Genomic DNA, 21384 nt, shown 5'->3' with positions numbered 1-21384 from the left:
CTGACTGTAAGGGACCTACGCTTGACTTCACCAATCTTTTTCTCTTCACATATCTTTAAAAGCTTTTACAGTCAGTTTTTATGTTCCCTGCTAGCTTACTCTCATATTCTATTTTCCCTTTCTTAATTAATCCCTTTGTCCTCCTTTGTTGACTCCTAAACTGCTCCCAATCCTCAGGATTATTGCTTTTTCTAGCCAATTTATATGTCCTCTCCTTGGATCTTATGCTATCCCTAACTTCCCTTGATAGCCACGGTTGAGTCACCTTTTTTGTTTTATTTTTATGCCAAACTGGGATGAACAAATTCTGTAGCTCATCCATTCGGTCTTTGAATGTTTGCCATTGTCTATCCACCGTCAACCCTTTGAGTGCCATTCCCCAATCAATCCTACCCAACTCGCTCCTCAGACCATCGTAGTTTCCTTTATTTAAATTGAGGACCCTTGTCTCTGAGTCAACTACTTCATTCTCCATCTTAATGAAGAATTCGATCATATTATGATCGCTCCGACCCAAGGGGCCTCGTACAACAAGATTGCTAATTAATCCTTTCTCGTTACATAATATATGCATTGTTTGGACACCCCGTTATAGAAAAGATATTAGAGTCAAGGATTTACTGTTTTATTGAGGTGTAAATAAGTCTCCAAGAAAAAGAGACAAGTGCAGTATGTCCCACGTACACACATGTGCTTCCCTAAGGGACAGAAATGTGGCGAGTATCAAAGCAAGCACAGAGGTACTCGGGATTTTGGGATGATGCTGTCACTTTTTGCCACGCCATGAACTGGACGGAGGCAAGGCAGGGGCCGGGCAGGCAATGAGGTCATGGCTTCAGCTCTGTGGTTTGCTTTACTGCTGATGAAAACTCATTAAAATAATTAAGGCCTCCACATGACGAGACACAGGAAAAAGTGATCAGATTTCTCTAACCAGGGGTCTGGCCTGGGAATGAATAGGGCAGTCTAGTTTTTTTTGAGGAAGGAGGGGGTGGTCGGGGGGGGGGGGTGAAGAGAAAACATGGAACTTACACCAGCGTTGGATTGCCGCTAGACCTTGTGTGTTGATCTGCCTAAAAGTTGCCATCAGTTCACTCTCAAGCGGAGCCACTGATTCTTGACACTCTTTGCTGTTCAGATGTATCAGGCTTCAAAGCTCATTGGAAAACTATAAACATAATTGACAAAGTCTGGCCGGAAAACTAGTCAGAATGAGGAACTCTTTGACTGACAACTGGGATTGAGTTGTTTGGCGGCAACTCGGCAGGTCGCTTTGACCTGATCAAGCCTGTTTCACTGGATCTCAAGTGAGACTGAGTGAAGGTAATCAGGTATGTAAAATGCTGCTGGCTTATTTGGTAATCAGATATTTTTTTCTCCGTACATTCTGTAGGTTGTCCTCAGATGGTAGTTCCTTGAGTATAAAGGGGGTTTTGGCCTCAGATGTAGGAAGGTACACATGTGTGGCACGGAATCCTGCTGGGGAGGAGATGAAAGTTTTCATACTCAATGTACTCGGTAAGTGAACGGTCAGACTTAACAAGTGAGTGCTGCTTAATGACCTGTGGCTCAGTTGGTAGCACACTCACCTTTGAGTCAGTAAGGCTGTGGGTTCAAGTCCCACTCCAGGAACTTGAGCACATAAAGCTAGGCTGACACTCCAGTGCAGTGCTGAGGGAGTGCTGCACTGTTGGAGGTGCCGTCTTTCAGATGAGATGTTAAACTGAGGCCCTGTCCCTACTCTCAGGTAGGCGTAAAAGATCCCATGGCACCATTTCAAAGAAGAGCAGCGAAGTTATCCCTGGTGTCCTGGGCCAATATTTATCCCTCAACCAACACAACAAAAACAGATTATCTGGTCATTATCACCTTGCTGTTTGTGGGAGCTTGCTGTGTGCAAATTGGCTGCCATGTTTCCCACATTACAACAGTGACTACACTCCAAAAGTACTTTATTGGCTCTGTTTTCCAAAGTTCTTTAAAAGCAAAACTGGGTAACTGAGGCCCCCTATGCTCATAGAACATGCTTTAACTGCCCAATATCCAGTTACACTAAAGTGTGACCTGGGGGCTATAACAGTAATACCCCTCATTCTGGATTCTACGCTGACATGTGCAATTCTTCTAAAGGGGGGACTGATAAGCGGCTGCACGAGACGAGGACAATTGTAAACCAACAAACTACTTTATTTTACACACAATAGATGAGGGAATAGGACACCACAGTAAGCCAAAAAATGCTCATCCATATGCATAACTATCATACGGCCAGTCTTTCAAAAAGGAGTCAGACTTGCCCAATAAAATGTAATTAAATTGGATCAAAATTTAAATTTTTGCAAAAGTATGTATTTGAACTCAACTCAGACCAATTTATCCCCTTCATTGGTTTGGAGCAGGTTTGTTACTTTCAGTTGGCACTAGCATATAAAGAGAAGACTGTAAGCAGGAAAGAATGGATGTTATAGCCATGCAGTGGGGACTGTAATTCAGCTTCTCACTCAGGACCCCATTAGATCATTTTCCATCTATCGCTCCAAGCCTCCCTCTCCAATTTCCTAAATCAGGGTTGATCCAGCTCTCTGTAGGTGCAGCCACTGAATGCGATGGCAGCCACGTCTGAACATGAGGCGGTTATTCCTTATGGCACCTTCAACTTCTATGATGTCATCTGGTTCTCCTATTCATGCTTTTGGACAGAATCCCCTCTACAGTTCACAATTATTGGCCCTGTTCATTGTTTAAAAGCTTGCCTCATGCCAACCTCGCTCCACAACTCATAAAGAGCTCCAGCAGAACCTCCAGGTGATAAAAGAAAAGAAAGAACTTGCATTTATATAGCGCCTTTCACAACCTCAGAATGTCCCAAAGTGCTTTACAGCCAATGACATACCTTTGAAGTGGAGTCACTGTTGTAATGTAGGAAATGCAGCCGCCAATTTGCACAGAGCAAGGTTCCACAAACAGCACTGAGCTGATGACCAGATAATCTCTTTTAGTGATGTTGGCTGAAGGATAAATATTGGCTAGGACTCCCCTGCTCTTCTTCAAAATAGCATCATGGGATTCTTTTACGTCCTCCTGAAAAGGCAGACGTGGGCCTCGGTTTAACGTCTCATCTGAAAGACGGCGCCTCCGACAGTGCAGCACTCCCTCAGCACTGCACTGGGAACGTCAGCCTAAATTATGTGCTCAAGTGTCTGAAATGGGGCTTGAACCACTCTCTTTACAGATTCCCCGGTATTCCTTCATCAGTCCGAATGTAATTCTGCTTTCCTCTTTGCCCCCAGTGCCTCCGAATATCAGCGGGGTCTCCAGTCTTCTCGAGATCCTCACGGCAGTGCCGAATGCAGCAGTTACACTGGAGTGCAGGGCTGCTGGTACGCCTCCCCCACAGCTCAGCTGGCTGAAGGATGGACTACCACTCCCCATCTCGTCCCACATGAGGCTGCTGTCGGCCGGCCAGATCCTGAGGTAAAGGTGCTAGGGACATGGCTGGAGGTGCATCTCCAAATGTTCACACTTGCATAGTTGGTGTCTCTTTCCGAATTCCTCAACTTTTGTACGATACCCAGACTTTATCTGCTTTATCTGAAATCTGCTGGCTGCTGGCGCCTGCTGTAAGGATTTTTCCCGTTCCTGATGTAAACCGGAAGAAGAGCCTGAAAAACTTGTACAGTCAACGGGGGGAAAAAAAGGACCCGTGCCTTTTCGATGTTTCAATTATAAGGCTTTTGTCACTTGTTTTTTCTCCTTCCTCCAGGATTGCTCAGGTTCAGATTTCTGACACGGGAACCTACACGTGTGTCGCTGTGAGTCAGGCGGGCGTGACAGAGCGACATTACCACCTGCAAGTTCAAGGTGTGTCTTTGCCTTTGACCAAAACATTCTGGAGGAAAATTGGAATTTAAATTTCCGTTCTGTAAAGTCTGTGGGTTGTGCAGTTAATTACGACACAGACTTCAGGAGTAACATACAACAGGACTTTACTATTCGAAGGTCAGGGCGAATCTGCCCTATAAATCATGCCACAGCACTTATATACCGGTGTGGTCACCGTCGGTATTACCGTATACAGAAGCCAAACAAGTAGTGCCACACCTAAAATAGTTCTCTTAAAGGTGAACGGTTACATACAATAGTCTCTCAAAGGTAGACGGTTACATACACTACAATCCTCCCTTTTTAGCTTACAACATACTATTTCTCATTAACATACATATATTCAACTTCAGGTAAACAATTTACAGATATAGTCTCTGTGGGAAACAGTTCACAGGTTCAGTCTCTGTGGGAACAGTGTATAGATTCAGTCTCTAGTCTTGACTTGGTCCGAACAACATCGCTGTGGTGTAGCCGGTTCACATTGCTAGCGTGACTCCTCCACTAGTCTTCCCCTTGACGTAACAGCTTGAACTCCCGTCCTGCTGAACCAGCAATGCTGACTTTTACAAACAGCTGTATTGCCTTGGTAATTTTCCTTACTTTCCAACTGATTTATCTCCCTTTGTAGGGCCCACGTGCATGATCTGGTAAGAGTGATAATGATTTTGATGGTTATCATCTTCTGCTTCTTCTTTTTCTTTTCTGCTTCTTGGAGCCTCTCGGGGCTCCCTTATCAGCTGCCAGCTGTAGCGCCACCATCTCTCTATGTTCCTTAGACTTTAAGTGCTTCATCCTGATTTCTGCACTTTGGGAGTTTTCATCACAAGCTGGGCAGACCAGATCCTCGTAATATTCAGTGTCACTCAACAGGTCATGGTAATATTCGGTGTCGTCCTGAGCTAGTCTAGCGAGAGGGCCTGCTACTTCTTCCGTACCCAACTGGACGTTAGCCGACTGTTGTTCCCTCCCTAGACATCTTTCCTGAAGAGACTTCTTCATGCGTTCATATTCATCCCGCTCTTCCTGGGTTTCCTGCAAATCCTTCACTAATGACCTCGTTTGTGATTTCAATACTTCCCCTTCCCTCGGGGATTGATTGATCAGGCTATTCAATCCTTCTACTGGAGCAGCTGTTTCAACATTCTGCTGTTCACATTGACGTGATTCAGCGTACTTTTGGCATCCCTGTAAAATCTGTGTTGCAACCTCAGCTATTTCCATAACTTTTGAGAGCTCCGAACTCCTTCCCTTTGAAGATTGAAGCTCGTGTTCAGATTGTTCCCATTGTAGAGTCTTGTCCTTCAGCATATGAAGGAGTTGGCTGACCGTTAACTCTTCCACGGGAACACTGTGGGTCAGAGTCTTCTCCATTTCATCCACCTTTTCCTCCAATGCTTTCACCTTCTTTTCCTCTTGTACTTTGGCTTCCAGCGCTCGGAGAAGTTGCGCCTTGATGCTCTCTAGCTCATGTTCAGAGGCCATTCTTACAGTCTCTGTGTTTCTTACAGTTCCCTTTTCTTCCACTGAACGGATTCCCAGTTGAATCTGTTCTTCAAGTTGTTGAATCTCGGTCATTGCCGCCCCATATTTGTCTTGGGTTTCCTTTAATATTTTTATGAGTTCTTGTACATCTTGTCTTTCAGGTTCTGCCATGTCTTTCACCTCTAATTTCTCATCTATGGATGGAACTTCTACCGATGAGTCTGTCTTGGCCTTGAGCTCATCAAGAATTTCCTGCAGCCTTTGGACTTCTTGCTCATGTTCAACCTTCAGTTGCTCATATGCTTCCACTGAAACTAGCTTTTCGGAGGTTGCCGAGTTAACCCCTTCCAGAATTGTAGCCTGGGCCTGTTCATACTGTTCTTTCAACTTCTCACACTCTGCTTGTAAGGAGTCGTAGAGAAGAACTGGAATAAAATCCTGGCTTCCTGAAGATTCCTCTTCATTTGCTTCTTCCTGCAAATATTCTAACTCCTGAACAGCATAAGGGAGATGTGATCGGTAATTGGTCACGATGGCTCTATGGTCGCTCTCTGCTTGAGCTAGCTGCTTCTGTTGTCTTTCCAGATTCTCCCATTCGGTGTCATAGAACTTTTTCATTGTTTTCATCTCTTGTACGAGACGGTAACTCAATTGTTCTAATTGTTGTCGTAATTTGAAATAAGTTTGAGTCCCAGCTCGGTGTTCTTCCGTCATGGATATGTCCGTAACTTGAACAGGCTCAGAATTTTCTGTCGAACTAGGTTGTCGTTGTTCGGTGGAGTTCTGTTCTGAAACTTTGTTCTTCTCTGGAGCATAAGCCTTTATGCATGCCTTCGTTTTTCCAACCTTCGTCGGCAAGTCCATTTCAGCCTTGTCTTTCATATTTGGGTTGGTCTTATCGTCATCTGTTTCAGAATCTGAGCTGATTGTCTGCACCGAGTCCTCACTCGTTATGGCTTTTAGATAGTGCCATTCCATGTCTATTTTCTTGATCCACTCCCGTCCTAGAAGTGGTGGTCCTCCTTCATGTAGTACGTATAAGTTCATTCTTGGGTGTTCTTTACCCCTATCTCTCACTTTGACTCTTATCTTTCCCATGGGGTATACTTTATGCCCCGTGTATGTCTGCAATACAAACTTGGTATCTCTTAAGGGTATATGTGAGAATAGCCGGTGGTAATCCCTTCGATTTATGACTGATAGAGCTGATCCAGTGTCCAACTCCATTTTCACTTGGATTCCAGCTATTTTTAGCATGACCCAGATAGTTTGTAGGTCAGCTTCCTTACTCACATTGTGAATTCTCAGACTACCCAGCTCCTGGCCGTTTGGGTCTGAGTCTGAATTCTGTTCGTCTGAACTCTTCTCAGCCACCTTGTGTACCTTGTTGTACTTTTCCTGTGATGGCTTCCTTTGGTTGTTGGTCCTTTGGTTGTTGGTCTTCTTCCCTGACCGGCATACCTTAGCTATGTGACCCAGTTTGCCACATTTCCTACATTCCTGGTTCTTAAACCAGCATTGGTTCTGGTCGTGTGTTGTCTTCCCACAACGATAGCATTTTGTTGTTGTCGAGGTAATTTGATCCACACTTAGTGCTGCTGTCTTTAGCTGCATTTCCGCAGTTCCCTTCGCTGCGGCTTCGTGCGATGCTGCAATAAGGACAGCCCTGTCAAGTGTAAGGTCATTCTCTTCGAGTAGTCGCTTTTGCGTTCCTTCCTTTGCCAACCCGCACACGAACTTGTCTCGCAATGCCTCTGTCAGATTCCCTCCAAACTGGCAGTATTTCGCTAGTCTACGCAGTTCGACCAAGTATTCTGCGTTGCTTTCGTCTTTCCGTTGCGTTCTCGCATAGAATTTGAATCGTTCCGCCAACATCAACGGTGTAGGGTTCAAGTGGTCCTTCAGGACAGCCACAATATCATCGAAAGTCTGATCCGCCGGTTTAGCTGGTGCTAGTAGATGCTTCAAGAGCCCGTATGTCTTTGCGCCCATCGAGTTCAGCAAGGTTATAGCTTTGTCATCTTCTTCTATTTTATTGGCCTCACAATAGATCTCAATGCGTTCCACGTACGTGGCCCAGTCTTCTACTTCGGAATTAAAATCGTTGATGTTACCACGCTTAGGCATCTTCCTCTCTTTGGGAACAACACAAGTATTTCTTTAAATTATTATTTCTTTTTTTTTTCTAAGATGGCGGTTTTCCCGCGAAAATGGCGGTTTCCCGCTCTTATCTTCTCTCCCCGCCCACTTCAATGGCGGTTTCCCGCTTCTGTCTTCTTCCCCGCCTAATGGCGGCTTCCCGCGTTTCTTGCCTGGCGGGAAGGAACACTTTCCCCACGGGCGACGGCCGCTGGCTTTCAGGTTCACAGCCTGCGCGTCGGCTTCAAGGCTTTCCCCTTTTTTTTAAATTTTATGGCAGGGCGACCGGCTCTGGGTACCCCGTTGACGGCGAACAGGTTCAGCCGCTGGGCTGGCTCTCGCACAGTTCCCCTTGCTCGGCTCTGTCTCTCTCCCGCTCGCTCGGCTCTACCGGCGCTGGGTACACCCCGTTGACGGAGGACAGTTCAGCCGCTGGACTGGCTCTCGCACAGTTCCCCTTGCTCGGCTCTGCCTCTCTCCCGCTCACTCGGCTCTATCGGCGCTGGTTACACCCCGTTGACGGAGGACAGTTCAGCCACTGGACTGGCTCTCGCGCAGTCTCTCTTGGTCGGCTCTGCCTCTCCCGCTCGCTCGGACCCCAATCGCGCCTCCCAGCCCTCTCGCAGTCCGGTGCTTCTCTCCCCGGCTGCGGCTGAGTTTCTCTCTTCCCGCGCCTACGCTCCCGGTCGCAGCGCTTCGTGGCTTCGGTCACCGCCCGGCTTTTCCCGCCGGTCGCGGTCTCTCACGACGCCGTTGGACCCGACTTTTTGTCTGGCTCCTTTTCCCCCTCGACCGTGGTCGAGTGCCCAGCCTTTATCCTCCGGCTATTCTTTTCACTTTCCTTTACTCACAGTCGCCGTGGCAGAAGGGACAGTCAGTGCCTGTTGCTGATGGAAGTTTTTGTCGCTAAAGTCTTCCTCCTTTCTATTGCTGCAGCCTTGAGTTTTCTCCCAGCCGAATGACGAGGGCGGTTGCCTCTTTTCAACGCTCTTTCATTGCTTTGAAATTATTGTTGCCGCAGGGTACGATCGGACTCGTCGCCACTGTAAAGTCTGTGGGTTGTGCAGTTAATTACGACACAGACTTCAGGAGTAACATACAACAGGACTTTACTATTCGAAGGTCAGGGCGAATCTGCCCTATAAATCATGCCACAGCACTTATATACCGGTGTGGTCACCGTCGGTATTACCGTATACAGAAGCCAAACAAGTAGTGCCACACCTAAAATAGTTCTCTTAAAGGTGAACGGTTACATACAATAGTCTCTTAAAGGTAGACGGTTACATACACTACACGTTCCTGCCCCCCCCACCCCCCCTAGTTCATTTATTAATATTCTTCCCTTTTTTGTTCAGGTCCCCCAGTTTGATTGACCATTCTGCCCAGCCAAAGAGGGCTGGTGAAGTGACCTGCTCTCAGGCCTCTGCCATTGCTTCTCTTAAGTCAGGAGGACATGTTTGAGAGCATGTCAGAGTAACGTGCAATCTGTCCGATGCAGAGACTGGTCTCCATTCAGTCTTCCCCCCCCCCACCCCAAGTCAAAGAGAAGTTTAGGAATTTTATGGCCTTACAAGTTATGAGCCTCCCATCCTTCAATGTGGTAGACCACCATTGCACCACTCCAACAAGGCTGGCTACCCTAATGGATTAATAGAAAAATGAGAATCCGCTGTTCCATCCCAGTATAAACCTCCAGACCTTTTCCTTATTGGCAAACCTAGGTGAAGGGCCGTGGCCCATAGTGTAGAACTCCACCAAGATTTTAAAAAAAGAAGCAGGGAAGACGAGCAGTTGTGGTTAAGTGATGCTAAGCATGGGATTTAAAAGCCTGTACTTTTTAGGAGGTAGAAGCTAAGAGGGGAGATATTCCTCTTTGTTGGGCCTGGAGAACGCTCACTTCTTTGGTGCAGTGACGAGCAAGTAGGAGTAGAGACCAGTTACGTCAGGCCCCAGAAACAGCGATGAGATGATGACCAGATAATCTGTTTTAGTGATATTGGCTGAGGGATAAATATTGGCCAGGACTCCCCTGCTCTTCGAATAGTGTCATGGTTTTTTTTTACGTTCACCTGAGAAGGCAGGTGGGGCCACAATACTCTCCTAGGAGTTTCTGGTCTGTCCCAACTTTACCATCACGAGGCCTGTGCCAGGCGATCTTCGGTCCTCAGGACTTTGTGGCTGCTGCTCTTCAGGAAGCTCAAGGGCATGTTGTCCCCCTCTTTGCCGGTGCAGTGCACCTCAGATATCCTGTGCCTGCCGGGGGGCCCAGAGTGACAAATTGGCCCCAAGGTATCTAATTCAGGGAATATCTGAAGTTTTTGCTGCAGATTGTGTTCTGACGATGCTGATGTTTGTCCCCCAGTTCCTCCAAGACTTGAGAATTCCCGAGACTCCGAGGAAATGATGGTTGTCCGAGGAGCTTCGGTGACTTTCACGTGCGAGGCCAGCGGAATCCCGCCCCCTATGTTCTCCTGGTTGAAGGATGGCAAACTGCTGGTGATCAATGACCTGGTTACTGAGAGTCATGAGATGAGGCTGCAGCTGCCATCTGTCAGCATGAATGACTCTGGATGGTACTCCTGCATTGCTGTGAATGAAGCAGGCGAGGCCACCAGACACTTCAGCTTAATAGTCATGGGTGAGTGACATGCGCACATGGATTTGTGAATGGACACAGTCTTAAAGGGAAAGTGCGATCATCTGAGTTAGCAGATAATCTAAAAGATTATGAAACTGTACACTCCCTTTTTTAATTGGATGGACGTGTACACGTTTTTCTTAAAGCTTATTTTCACTCTCCCCTGGCTTTGATCTCTCCTGGATAAACAACTAGGGCAGTGAAGGGTAGTGAACAACCATCTCCCAGGTCTCTGCTAATGTCACTTTAAGCTACAAAGAAATCAGCAAACACACGTGTAGATACGCTGTTGGGGGAGCTCATACCTATGGTTTTAAAATGGTTGTCACCATTGTGACATAGGACAACTGTGATAAGTTATATTCTGGCCTCTTACGCATCCTCGATTTTAATCGCTCCACCATTGCTGGCCGTGCCTTCAGCTGCCGAGGCCCTAAGCCCTGGAATTCCTTCCCTAAGCCTCTCCACTTCTTTGCCTCTCCCTCCTCCTTTAAGATGCAAGACGCTCCTTAAAACCTCCCTCTTTTCTCCTTATGTGGCTCGGTGTCAAATTTTGTTTGATGACGTTCCTGTGAAGCACCTTGGGACGTTTTACTGCATTAAAGGTGCTATATAAATTCAAGTTGTTGTTATTACATTTGAGAACCGTAGGTAGGAAACATTGCGAAACTGGAAACTCGTGAAATGCAGTGTTTTCCCACTCACAGTAACAGTCTTTCCTTGTAGAACCACCACAGATTTCTGACGCTGGGATGCCACAGGAAGTGTCCGTAGTGCTAAGTGGTCCTCTGGAGCTGGTGTGCACGGCAGTGGGAGTCCCTGTTCCTGAAATAAGCTGGATGAAGGATGGAGTGCCTCTCGAGGGAGTGGGCATGGTGCTGAGCGATGGCGAGGTGTTCAGGATAGAAAGTGTTCAGGTAGATGATTCTTACTTCAGTTTATTGGATTTTATTCCATGGACCTGTTCTTTTCAATGATTTAGGCAGTGATATTTAAAGGGCCACTGATACCTGTTAAAGTAGCACTTTACCAGGTTTGTGCCACAGTGTAATTGGCGCCTAGATGACCTCATTGTGTCAGCTTTGCTAATTGTTTAAAAATTGCAACTTAATTTAAAACAAAGAATGTGATGCAATGTTGGCACTGTAGCAAATGCAGCTTCCCACAACACAGGAATATCCCGAAAGATCAACATGGCCGAGATAGCAGAGTGAGTATCCTTGGCTGTTCCTGAAACTTAATCTGAAAATGAACCAATCGCGGGGCAGTGGCCTAGTAAGGGAAGCCTCATTATGGTTATGTGGATCTTTCAGGCAAGCTCGGTTTCTAGAACAGCCAGGAAACAATCAGCGCTGTTCACAGCTGCTCTATAGACAGGCCAGGAAAACCTTGCACTATTTTGAGATATCTGCGCTCCTCTAACTCTGGCCTCTTGAGCATCCCCGATTTTAATCGCTCCACCATTGGCGGCCGTGTCTTGTGCTGCCAAGGCCCTAAGCTCTGGAATTCCCTCACTAAACCTCTCCGCCTCTCTATCCTCCTTTAAGATGCTCCTTAAAACCTACCTCTTTGGTCATCTGCCCTAATATCTTCTTATGTGGCTCGGTGTCAAATTTTGTTTGGTAACGCTCCTGTGAAGAGCCTTGGGATGTTTTACTATGTTAAAGGCGCTATATAAATGCTTTCACGTGACTATGTTAATTTATAGAGTTAAAAGCTTTTTATTGAAGTTCTTGCCCCCTCTTCAAGCAAAGCACAGTCACATGATAACGAGATTTTACCAACATGTAAGTGAATGTGATGCTAGAGACAAGTCAGAAGGGAAGCTGCTGCACCCAGCACTCCAGTGAGATGTCGGGAGATCTAGTCATGTTCTTGTAGGAAGGCACCTCCCAACAGAGATGGCATGAGGGTCAAAGGGAGCGTTGACCCTGCAGGACTCTTCGTGGCACTCTCTGAGTGACAGCAGTAGGACTCTGGGAACAAGACACCCAGCTGACCCATCAGTCACGCGTGGGGTGTTGTCCAGGTAAACCACAAGGAAGAGAAGAAATGGGGGAAACGGAGGCTGAAGTACCTAACGCACCCTCCAAAAAAGCTGATCCCGTCGTCCTCTGAGTTGCCTTGGGCTCAGCTGTCGTCCCGGACATGACACATGTCCTATGCACACACGGACACATCAACATGTGTTTTGCACAGGGAAAGAGGGAAGCCTGGACAGTCAATCACAATGGCCCTTGACGTGGAATCTCTGGGTGACCCATTGACATGGAATCTCTGGGTGACCCATTGACGTGGAATCTCTGGGTGATCCATTGACTTGGAATCTCTGGGTGATCCATTGACGTGGAATCTCTGGGTGGTCCATTGACTTGGAATCTCTGGGTGATCCATTGATGTGGAATCTCTGGGTGACCCATTGACGTGGAATCTCTGGGTGACCCATTGATGTGGAATCTCTAGGTGATCCATTGACGTGGAATCTCTGGGTGATCCATTGACTTGGAATCTCTGGGTGATCCATTGACGTGGAATCTCTGGGTGATCCATTGACATGGAATCTCTGAGTGGTCCATTGATGTGGAATCTCTGGGTGACCCATTGACGTGGAATCTCTGGGTGATCCATTGACGTGGAATCTCTGGGTGATCCATTGACGTGGAATCTCTGGGTGACCCATTGATGTGGAATCTCTGGGTGATCCATTGACGTGGAATCTCTGGGTGACCCATTGATGTGGAATCTCTGGGTGACCCATTTACGTGGAATCTCTGGGTGACCCATTGATGTGGAATCTCTGGGTGACCCGGTCTGATAAAGTTGGAGAGGGGACAGAAAACCTAAATTTAAAGTGCATCTAATGCTTCTAACAACTACATCTGTCCCTTTTAATATAGGGTCTGCATTACTGCTTCACTGGACATAATGTCTGCATTGTGGTTTATCATAGGTAGAAGACGCTGGTCTCTATACCTGTCTGGCAACAAATCCTGCTGGTGAGGATCAGTTGCACCATTTAGTGACGATAAATGGTATGGTTTTATATTTTAAACATTCTCTTTACATGGTTTTCTCCTTGCAAATTACCTTTTCCCCCCATCTTCAGGTTCACTTTGGCCTTCATGTCTCTCCTGTAGACAGGCACTCAGCCTGCTCCCACATGGCCACCAAAGTGTCTGCTTTCCTCGTAACTTAATAATTCCTGATACTCTGAATCATCTTTGTTCTTTATACCGTGAATGGCAATAACATACCCAAATAATTGCCACTATCACTAAATGGATAACATCTAACTTTTCCCATAATAATAAAAATGAAAGTCCTGGGACTCATCAGAGGAATGTTCCATACATCAGTGCCAGAAAGCATGGAACAAGTAAAGGCCATTTATCCTATGATGCCTGCTCCATCTTGATTCTACCCTATCCTGAATTCTGCGCTCGCATTTCCATAGCCATTGTGTCCCATGGAGAACTTGACTATCCCCGTCTAGACATATCCCCAAAATCATCGATCCAAAGGAACCTATTTGGCGCTCTCATTTTCCGTTTTAGTTTTATCTATTTCCAGTTTGCTATTTGACCACATGCCCCGTGTTTCAGTTGTGTTTCTGTCTGTTTAATGTAGTTCCCCCAAACATCATGGGCTCCAATGATCCCCAGATGGTCACTCTGTTGGCTGAGGGGCAGCTGACCCTGGAATGCAAGTCTGAAGCAGTTCCACCTCCCATTGTTCAGTGGTTCAAGGACGATGTCCCATTACAAGTGAGTGTTTTTGGACAGCAGGCCTTAATAGGTGTACTTGGCATTTAGCTATCTTTCCAATCAGTATGCATGTTCTGACGAAGGGTCACAGACCTGAAATGTTAACTCTGTTCCTCTCTCCACGGATGCTGCCTGACCTGCTGAGTGTTTCCAGCATTTTCTGTTGGTTCTTTCAGATTTCCAGCATCCGCAATATTTTGCTATTGCATTGTCAATGTTTTGGGAATGTTGATATTTAAGGATTGTCTGCCTGTAGATCCAGAGTAGTGCTCCATCATTTGTGCTCAACAGTTTACCTCAACCTGACACCAAAGCTCAGAGCAACACTTCCAACTGTACCGGCTTTTATAGCAATCATCCTCATGAAGTCTCTGCAATAGACAGTTTAGGATTCAATTTTACATTCCTTGGGTTGTGAGTTTGCACCCACTTTGAACTTGAGGGCATCCAATACTCTGCTGCCCGTGTCCTAATTCACACCAAGTCCCGTTCACCCATCACCCCCTGTGCTGGCTGACCTACATTGGCTCTCGGTCCGGCATCGCCTCAGTTTCAAAATTCTCATCCTTGTTTTCAAATCCCTCGACAGCCTCGCCCCCTCCCTATCTCTGTAACCTCCTCCAGCCCTACAACCCTCCGAGATCGCTGCGCTCCTTTAATTCTGGTCTCTTGGGCATCCCCAATTTAAATCGCTCCACCATTGGCGGCCGTGCCTTCAGCTGCCTGGGCCCTAAGCTCTGGAATTCCCTCCCTAAACCTCTCCACCTCTCTCTCCTCCTTTATGACGCTCCTTAAAACGTACCTCTTTGACCAAGCTTTTGGTCATCTGCCCTAATATCATCTTATGTGGCTCGGTGTCAAATTTTGTATGATAATCGCTCCTGTGAAGCACCTTGGGACGTTTTACTATGTTAAAGACGCTATATAAATGCAGGTTGTTGTTGTTGGTTGTGATTGCTCACGTTGTTAAGTGGTATGATGGCACAACAATTTCAAGTTCCAATGTGACATGCCCAGGGATGGTAAGACACAGGTTGAGGTAGTGCAGTGTGTTTCTTGTACCAATACCACTCGGAGGTAAGGGGGTGACTTGGTGGCTGTTCCTATTACTTTCACGGTTTACAAGCCAAACTCTTTCGTTGTCCTTTCCTTTCCTTTTAGGCTAATTCTCATATTCAGAATGTGCCGGACAGTCAGTACCTGCTGATCAGTCATGTTGGCCCCTCCGACTCTGGCAGGTACAGTTGCCTTGCCAGCAACATTGCAGGAAAAATGACTCGTGTCTTCAATGTGGTTATTCATGGTGAGTGCACATTTCCACTATTCTCTGTCATGCTCCTTTCATTGGAATAAAAAGGAGGTTAAGAGGAGATCTAATAAAGTCATTCAAAGTTATGAAGGGTAATTAGGGATGGGCAATAAATGCTGGTCTTGATAGTGATGCCCACATCCCATTAAAAACGAATTAAAAAAAATATATATATATAATCGTAACAAGTGCGTCTTCATGATCTGTCGCTATAATCCGATGGAAGAACAGCTTGGTTTAATTACTACGTTATTGTACCATTTAAATCCAGGCAGTGATTCCCAGACTGATTTACTTGGTGTTTTTTTGTGTCTGTTTCAGTTACTCCGGCAATCAGAGCCAGCTCCCCCTCGCTCTCTGTCTTCATCAACAAGCCTGCTTTGTTGGAATGTGAGGTCCACGGTATTCCCAAACCAACCATCACTTGGAGAAAGGATGGCAATTTACTGACTCCGGGCAGCCCCAGGTACAGGCAGATGGTGGGAGAATTCTCGGTAACTCGATGCTGTGGGAGAAGGAAAGCAATCCGCTCTTCCTCAAGGCTGCACCTCCTCCATAAACCCATAGTCATCCACACCAGATCCAACAATGTGAGATTATCCAGTCAGTTCATTCCCAAGATCCCGGCTCTATCTCTAATCAGTGTAAATCCATTTACTCGTCGTCTCCGGCCAGATCTGGGTTTTTTTTTTGTCAATTTTCTCCCTTCCTATTCTGAAGTTGCTGGCTCTTTGCTGGGGTACGGTGCCACAGTGCTGGGTGCCAAGTAACCTCCCGTACCTCACCCGAGTCGGCAGACTTCATATGTGAGCTGAGATGGTGAGTGTCGGCGGGCTGTTCAGCTTGGGAGGCAGGGGGTCACAGCTGGCTCAATCCTGTCTTTATCCACTAATGCACACTTTTCATCAACACTAATGAGCACTTTTCATCAACACTAATGCACACTTTTCATCAACACTAATGCACACTTTTCATCAACACTATTGCGCACTTTTCATCAACACTAATGTGCACTTTTCATCAACACTAATGCACACTTTTCATCAACACTAATGCACACTTTTCATCAACACTAATGCACACTTTTCATCAACACTAATGCACACTTTTCATCAACACTAATGCGCACTTTTCATCAACACTAATGCACACTTTTCATCAACACTAATGCACACTTTTCATCAACACTAATGCACACTTTTCATCAACACTAATGCGCACTTTTCATCAACACTAATGTGCACTTTTCATCAACACTAATGCGCACTTTTCATCAACACTAATGCGCACTTTTCATCAACACTAATGCGCACTTTTCATCAACACTAATGCGCACTTTTCATCAACACTAATGCGCACTTCTCATCAACACTAATGCGCACTTTTCATCAACACTAATGCACACTTTTCATCAACACTGATGCGCACTTTTCATCAACACTAATGCGCACTTTTCATCAACACTAGTGCGCACTTTTCATCATAACTAATGCACACTTTTCATCAACACTATTGCACACTTTTCATCGGAGCCCACTGCAAAGTAATCAGGAATGGCTGTTTTTTCCCACTCTCTAGCCCTGGAATGTTGAGGTAAACTGTAGAGTTCTCGCTGCTGCACTGGCTGACAATATCTAACTACGAATGTTCCCAGGATTGAGCTTCTGTCTCTATGGCTCAGTGCTACACCACAACCCCCATAGTTTGTTTTTTTAAAGTATCCTTTCTTGGAAGGATCTAAGAGATTGAGCAGTAATCCCGAGATACATAAAGGAGAATTGTGGGCAGTGGGCAAGCATACTTCACCAACTGAGGTGTTCTAGTTTAATGGCTTTTGAGGTAATATAGTTATCATAAAGTGGCGTTGAATTCAATAACCATTGTTGTCTATACACCTTCATGGTGGTTATGTCTTTCCCTTGTCGTCTGATTGGTGATTGTTGGTTTCCTCACAGGTTTGACTTCCTCTCTGAGGGTTCCCTACGGATCCACTCAGTCCAGGTTTTAGACGCTGGCCGCTATCTTTGCACAGCATCAAACACAGTAGGCACAGATCATCATAGGATCGAGCTACAAGTCTTAGGTACGTTTACTTCACAGGAATGCTACCAGGAGTCATTTGAGCAGTTCAAACTTTCCCCTCGGGTCTGATGCTATATAAGTACTGTGTGTATTGACGGAGCTCTGAGCCAATTGGAAAGAGGAGAAATAGGAAGAGAGGAGCCCCACACCTGGCAGGGGAAAGGAAGGGACACCCAAGTGACTGGTTGGGGGAGTGAACTCATTTCAGGGAAGGGAAAGGAGAAGATGACCATATTGGAGGTTAGGTGTAGGTGAAAGCAGTGCGTAGTACCAGATAAACATTTTCATTATGCATTGATACATTTTGATGTGAATTGTTTGGTACTACAAAGTACAAGGAAAGGTTTGTCCAATTGCTGATCCTTCTCTCTCCACTGTCTCCGAACCTCGGCTACTTCTTTCTCAACTGTAGAATTCTTTACCTTCTTTTGTCTTTCCTACCTCCGACAAGCATCATGTGTCTAAAACCCACTTAGTCAATACTTCCTGATTTACCTCATCTTACCTTTCAGTCTTTTCAACCTTGGTGGTGTCCGACACCGTGAGCCCGTATCCTCCCTCGGTTTCTCAGCGAAAGAAACACTTCCGAATAAAGTCTTTATACCATTTCTGTCTTGTTCTGATGGATTTTCTTTCTTTCTGCCAGGTGCCCCCACCATAAGTCCTGCTCCAACTAACATCACGGCCGTGGCAAATGTTCAAGCAGAGGTGAGCTGCGAGGTTTCAGGAACCCCGAAACCAGAGGTGACCTGGAAGAAAAATGGTAAACCTCTGAACTTTAACCTGCAACAGAACATGTACAGGTAACATTGAGGCTGCGGATGGAACAATGTGTTTGCTCGAGGGCCAGAGTTAATAATCAGTAGAAACTTTGGTTTGAGGAACGGGTGAGTCGATGCACCATCCTTTCACCCTGGGGACTTGGACTGAATCTGGCCCAGATTGATGAGATTAAACTCTCTTCTCTCTGCTGGCTGCAACGTCCTACATGAAATGGGTTTTTGGAGGGGTGGGGAGAGTCAAACTCAGTTGTTCGCGAGCAGGGTGTACAGCATGAAACCACACCTAATTTGACGGAAATTGGCACCAGATGTGGTAATCTCGCTCGGAGAAGCCACACATTGGGGACATGGACATAGAATCCCACAGCACAGAAAGAGGCCATTCGGCACGTTGTGCCTGTGCCGGCTCTTTGAAAGAGCCGTCCAGTTAGTCCCACACGTGGTTAGAATGTGGGACTCGCTACCACAGGAAGAGGTTGAGGCAAATAGCTCAGATGCTTCCAAAAGGAAACTAGACGAGTACATGAGAGAAAAGGGAACAGAAAGATATACTGAAAGGCTGAGGTGAAGTCGATGGAATGGGAGGAGACTCGTGTGGAGCATAAGCACCAGCACAGACTGGTTGGGCCGAATGGCCTGTTGCTGTGCTGTATATTCCATGTAATTCTATGAAATTGTGCAGTAGGAGGTGCTCATGAAAGACTGAGGCGCACTGTTGGAGCAGTGTAAAGGGAACCATATCCCCCATCCAACAATGCTACACCTTGACTTAGACTCGCCTCTTGAAAGATCTGTACGAAGTACAATATGTCACACACAATTTTTGATGGCAGGGCACCCTGTGTGTGATGTAATACTTCCATGCCTTTGCTGGAACTAAATTTGGAAGAGATTACACAAAAAATGAACAGAGGCAGCAAGCACACAATGTTATAGAAATTACAGCACCTTAGTCCCATTGTGCCTGTGCTGGTGCTTCCCCATTTGCCTCTCACTGCAGGACAGGGGTCAGAGAAATATAAGTGCTGATTGCAGAGAGGGGTAACTTGTAGATTTACCAACGATTTTTGAGAGCCTTAGCGAGAATATTCCTTTAATTGTTAGACCTTTTGGGTCTCGAACATTTCAGGCTCTCTGTGGATTCAGAATCTGGAGGGGTCTCGGACCACCCTCCCCGGGTAGTTTAATTCTGCCGTTACCAGCTGATCTGTTGACGGATGCGTTCCGGTGACCATTGTGTTCCGGTGACCATTGTGTTCCGGTGACCATTGTGTTCCAGTGACCATTGTGTTCCGGTGATTATTGTGTTCCAGTGACCATTGTGTTCCGGTGATTATTGTGTTCTGGCGACCATTGTGTTCCTTCAGGTTGTTGCCGTCGGGCTCGCTGTTGATCATCTCTGCCACCACTCGGGACACAGCGCTGTACGAGTGCGCGGCGTCCAATGAGGCGGGAGATGCCCGCAGGTTCATCCAGTTCACTGTGCACGGTGAGGCTTTCTTGACCCAAGCGCTGTTTGACGGGCGGCGTGGGGCGGCGAGGTTCGCTGGTGGTCGACGTGGTGCTATATTAAGAATAGGTCAGAGAGGTGGGCGAAGGGAAAGGGACCGAAGGGGATCTGGGGAACAGGATGGGCAGGTGGGTTAAGGGCTCATACGGAGGGCAAGCAGCAACGCGGTTAGGCCGCACGACCTGCTTCCGTGTTGTGATTTCTGCATAATTCTATAAAATGCCCAAAATAATCTCTCTCCGTATGAGTGAAGCTTCTGTGGCATTGCTCACTATAAAGTGGAGGGACTCGCCTATGGATTCCTTTGTGTCTGCATGTCTCTAATCTGTCCGTGATTTGATTGATGTCTATCTGCTGTGTTCTGTGTCTCTTTTCCTGTTTTACACACGTGTGTTTCTTTCCTCGGGAGTGTATCTTTTGTTGAAATGATCTGTCTCGCTCATCCATCTCCGCACACTTGGCATTTCTTCCTATCCAAGCTAATTTGTCTGAGGTCTTAACCGGATCTGTCGACTCCCTGGGTTTCTGCTCCACCCCTGCCTCTCGGGTATCCGTGCGCTCATATGTTCTTGTATGTTCTTGCCCGATTCCTTCTGCCCACCTGGTCCTGGTTTCCGTGGGGGTGGGAGCCTGAAGCAGTGGGCCGGTGGCGCGGACCTCTGGCTTCCCTGCCGGCGATGCCTGTGCTGCTCTAAATGTCCGGTAAAGCCAGAGAATGAAAAGGAAGAGGAGGGCTGTGGCCGTTAGGGCAGAAGAAGCAGAGGCAGGTGGGCAGGCGGTGGAAATGTGCAAGTGGCCTTCTAAGGCTAAAAAGGAAGGCAGCATTTTAGGGATGGAAAACCCGGAGCAGGGTGGGCCTTGGGTCGCCAACTCTGGTTGGATGTATTCCTGGAGATTTCATCACATGACCTCTCACTCCAACCGCCCCAACAGCCTGTTTTCCCATCTCCAAATATTTTAGTAACTAATAAAGATAAAGGCCTAGGAATTGGGTTGGTAGCGCCGGCGCTGAGCGCCTAAAGAGACCTAGAATTGGGGCGAAGCCCTATGTTGGGGCGAACGCTATGAGGATAGCGCCGACTCAGAAATTGACTATACATTTAGTGCCTGCGCTAAGTGTTTGCGCGCGCCCGCGAGCGCAAGCAGCTCATGACATCATTTCAGTGTGCATTGCCTTTTAGGAGTGCCTGAGCGCATATTGGGTGGCGCCCGGAGCCTTAGTGCCCAGCGCTATTAGTGACAGTTCGAGGGAGGGCTAACAGGCCCTTCTCGGAGTAGGGCGGCGCGATTTAAAGGGGACAGCTCTAGTGCAGAATCTTCTGCCACTTGGCCTGCTCATTGCGATCGCTGCTAGAGAGAGTTGGCGAGCTAATGTGGAGCGGAGTTCTAGGATTTGAGCTTTAGAGTACTTGGGACCTTCAACCCTGTCCGAAGCACTTGCAGCACTACACCTAAAAGCCTTTTGACCAACTGGCATCGGAATGGGAGCTTGTTTGGAGGGCGACGGCCTCATCGCCCAACACTGTGAAGGGGCAGAGAGACGGCGGGAGAGAGGGCCGGGATTGGCCAGAAGGAGGAGGGGCAATGGAGGTCGGCCAATCCGACGGGATGCTGCGAGGGTCTTTAGGCAGCAGGTGACAAGCCTTGACATGTCGGAGGAGCAGTGTTTGCGAAGGCTCCGAATCTGGAGGGACACTGTTACTGGTCTGTGCCACCTGCTTGGTCAGGATCTGCAGCCGCGTGAACGCTGCAGAACCTCTCTGTCCGTGATGGCTACACTGACTGATGGC

General features: G+C 47.0%; 1 protein-coding gene across 1 annotated transcript in view; it reads left to right on the top strand.

Moving 5' to 3' along the window:
* Positions 1-21384, top strand: part of LOC147101676 (hemicentin-1-like) — a 395279-nt gene that overhangs the window by 281245 nt on the left and 92650 nt on the right. The window contains exons 64-75 of the mRNA XM_085965457.1: positions 1394-1518; positions 3291-3474; positions 3764-3861; positions 9872-10147; positions 10874-11064; positions 13098-13179; positions 13775-13911; positions 15073-15214; positions 15542-15686; positions 17176-17303; positions 17949-18105; positions 19452-19573. Coding sequence (XP_085821583.1) covers positions 1394-1518; positions 3291-3474; positions 3764-3861; positions 9872-10147; positions 10874-11064; positions 13098-13179; positions 13775-13911; positions 15073-15214; positions 15542-15686; positions 17176-17303; positions 17949-18105; positions 19452-19573 — 1787 coding nt within the window. The remainder of the gene's footprint in view (positions 1-1393; positions 1519-3290; positions 3475-3763; positions 3862-9871; positions 10148-10873; positions 11065-13097; positions 13180-13774; positions 13912-15072; positions 15215-15541; positions 15687-17175; positions 17304-17948; positions 18106-19451; positions 19574-21384) is intronic.

The sequence above is a fragment of the Somniosus microcephalus genome, chromosome 23, assembly GCF_052327205.1.
Source record: "Somniosus microcephalus isolate GS21.2 chromosome 23, FLI_Smic_1.0, whole genome shotgun sequence".
NCBI lineage: Eukaryota > Metazoa > Chordata > Chondrichthyes > Squaliformes > Somniosidae > Somniosus > Somniosus microcephalus.
The sequence above is the reverse complement of the archived record's forward strand: the minus strand, read 5'-3'. Positions and strand labels throughout refer to the sequence as shown.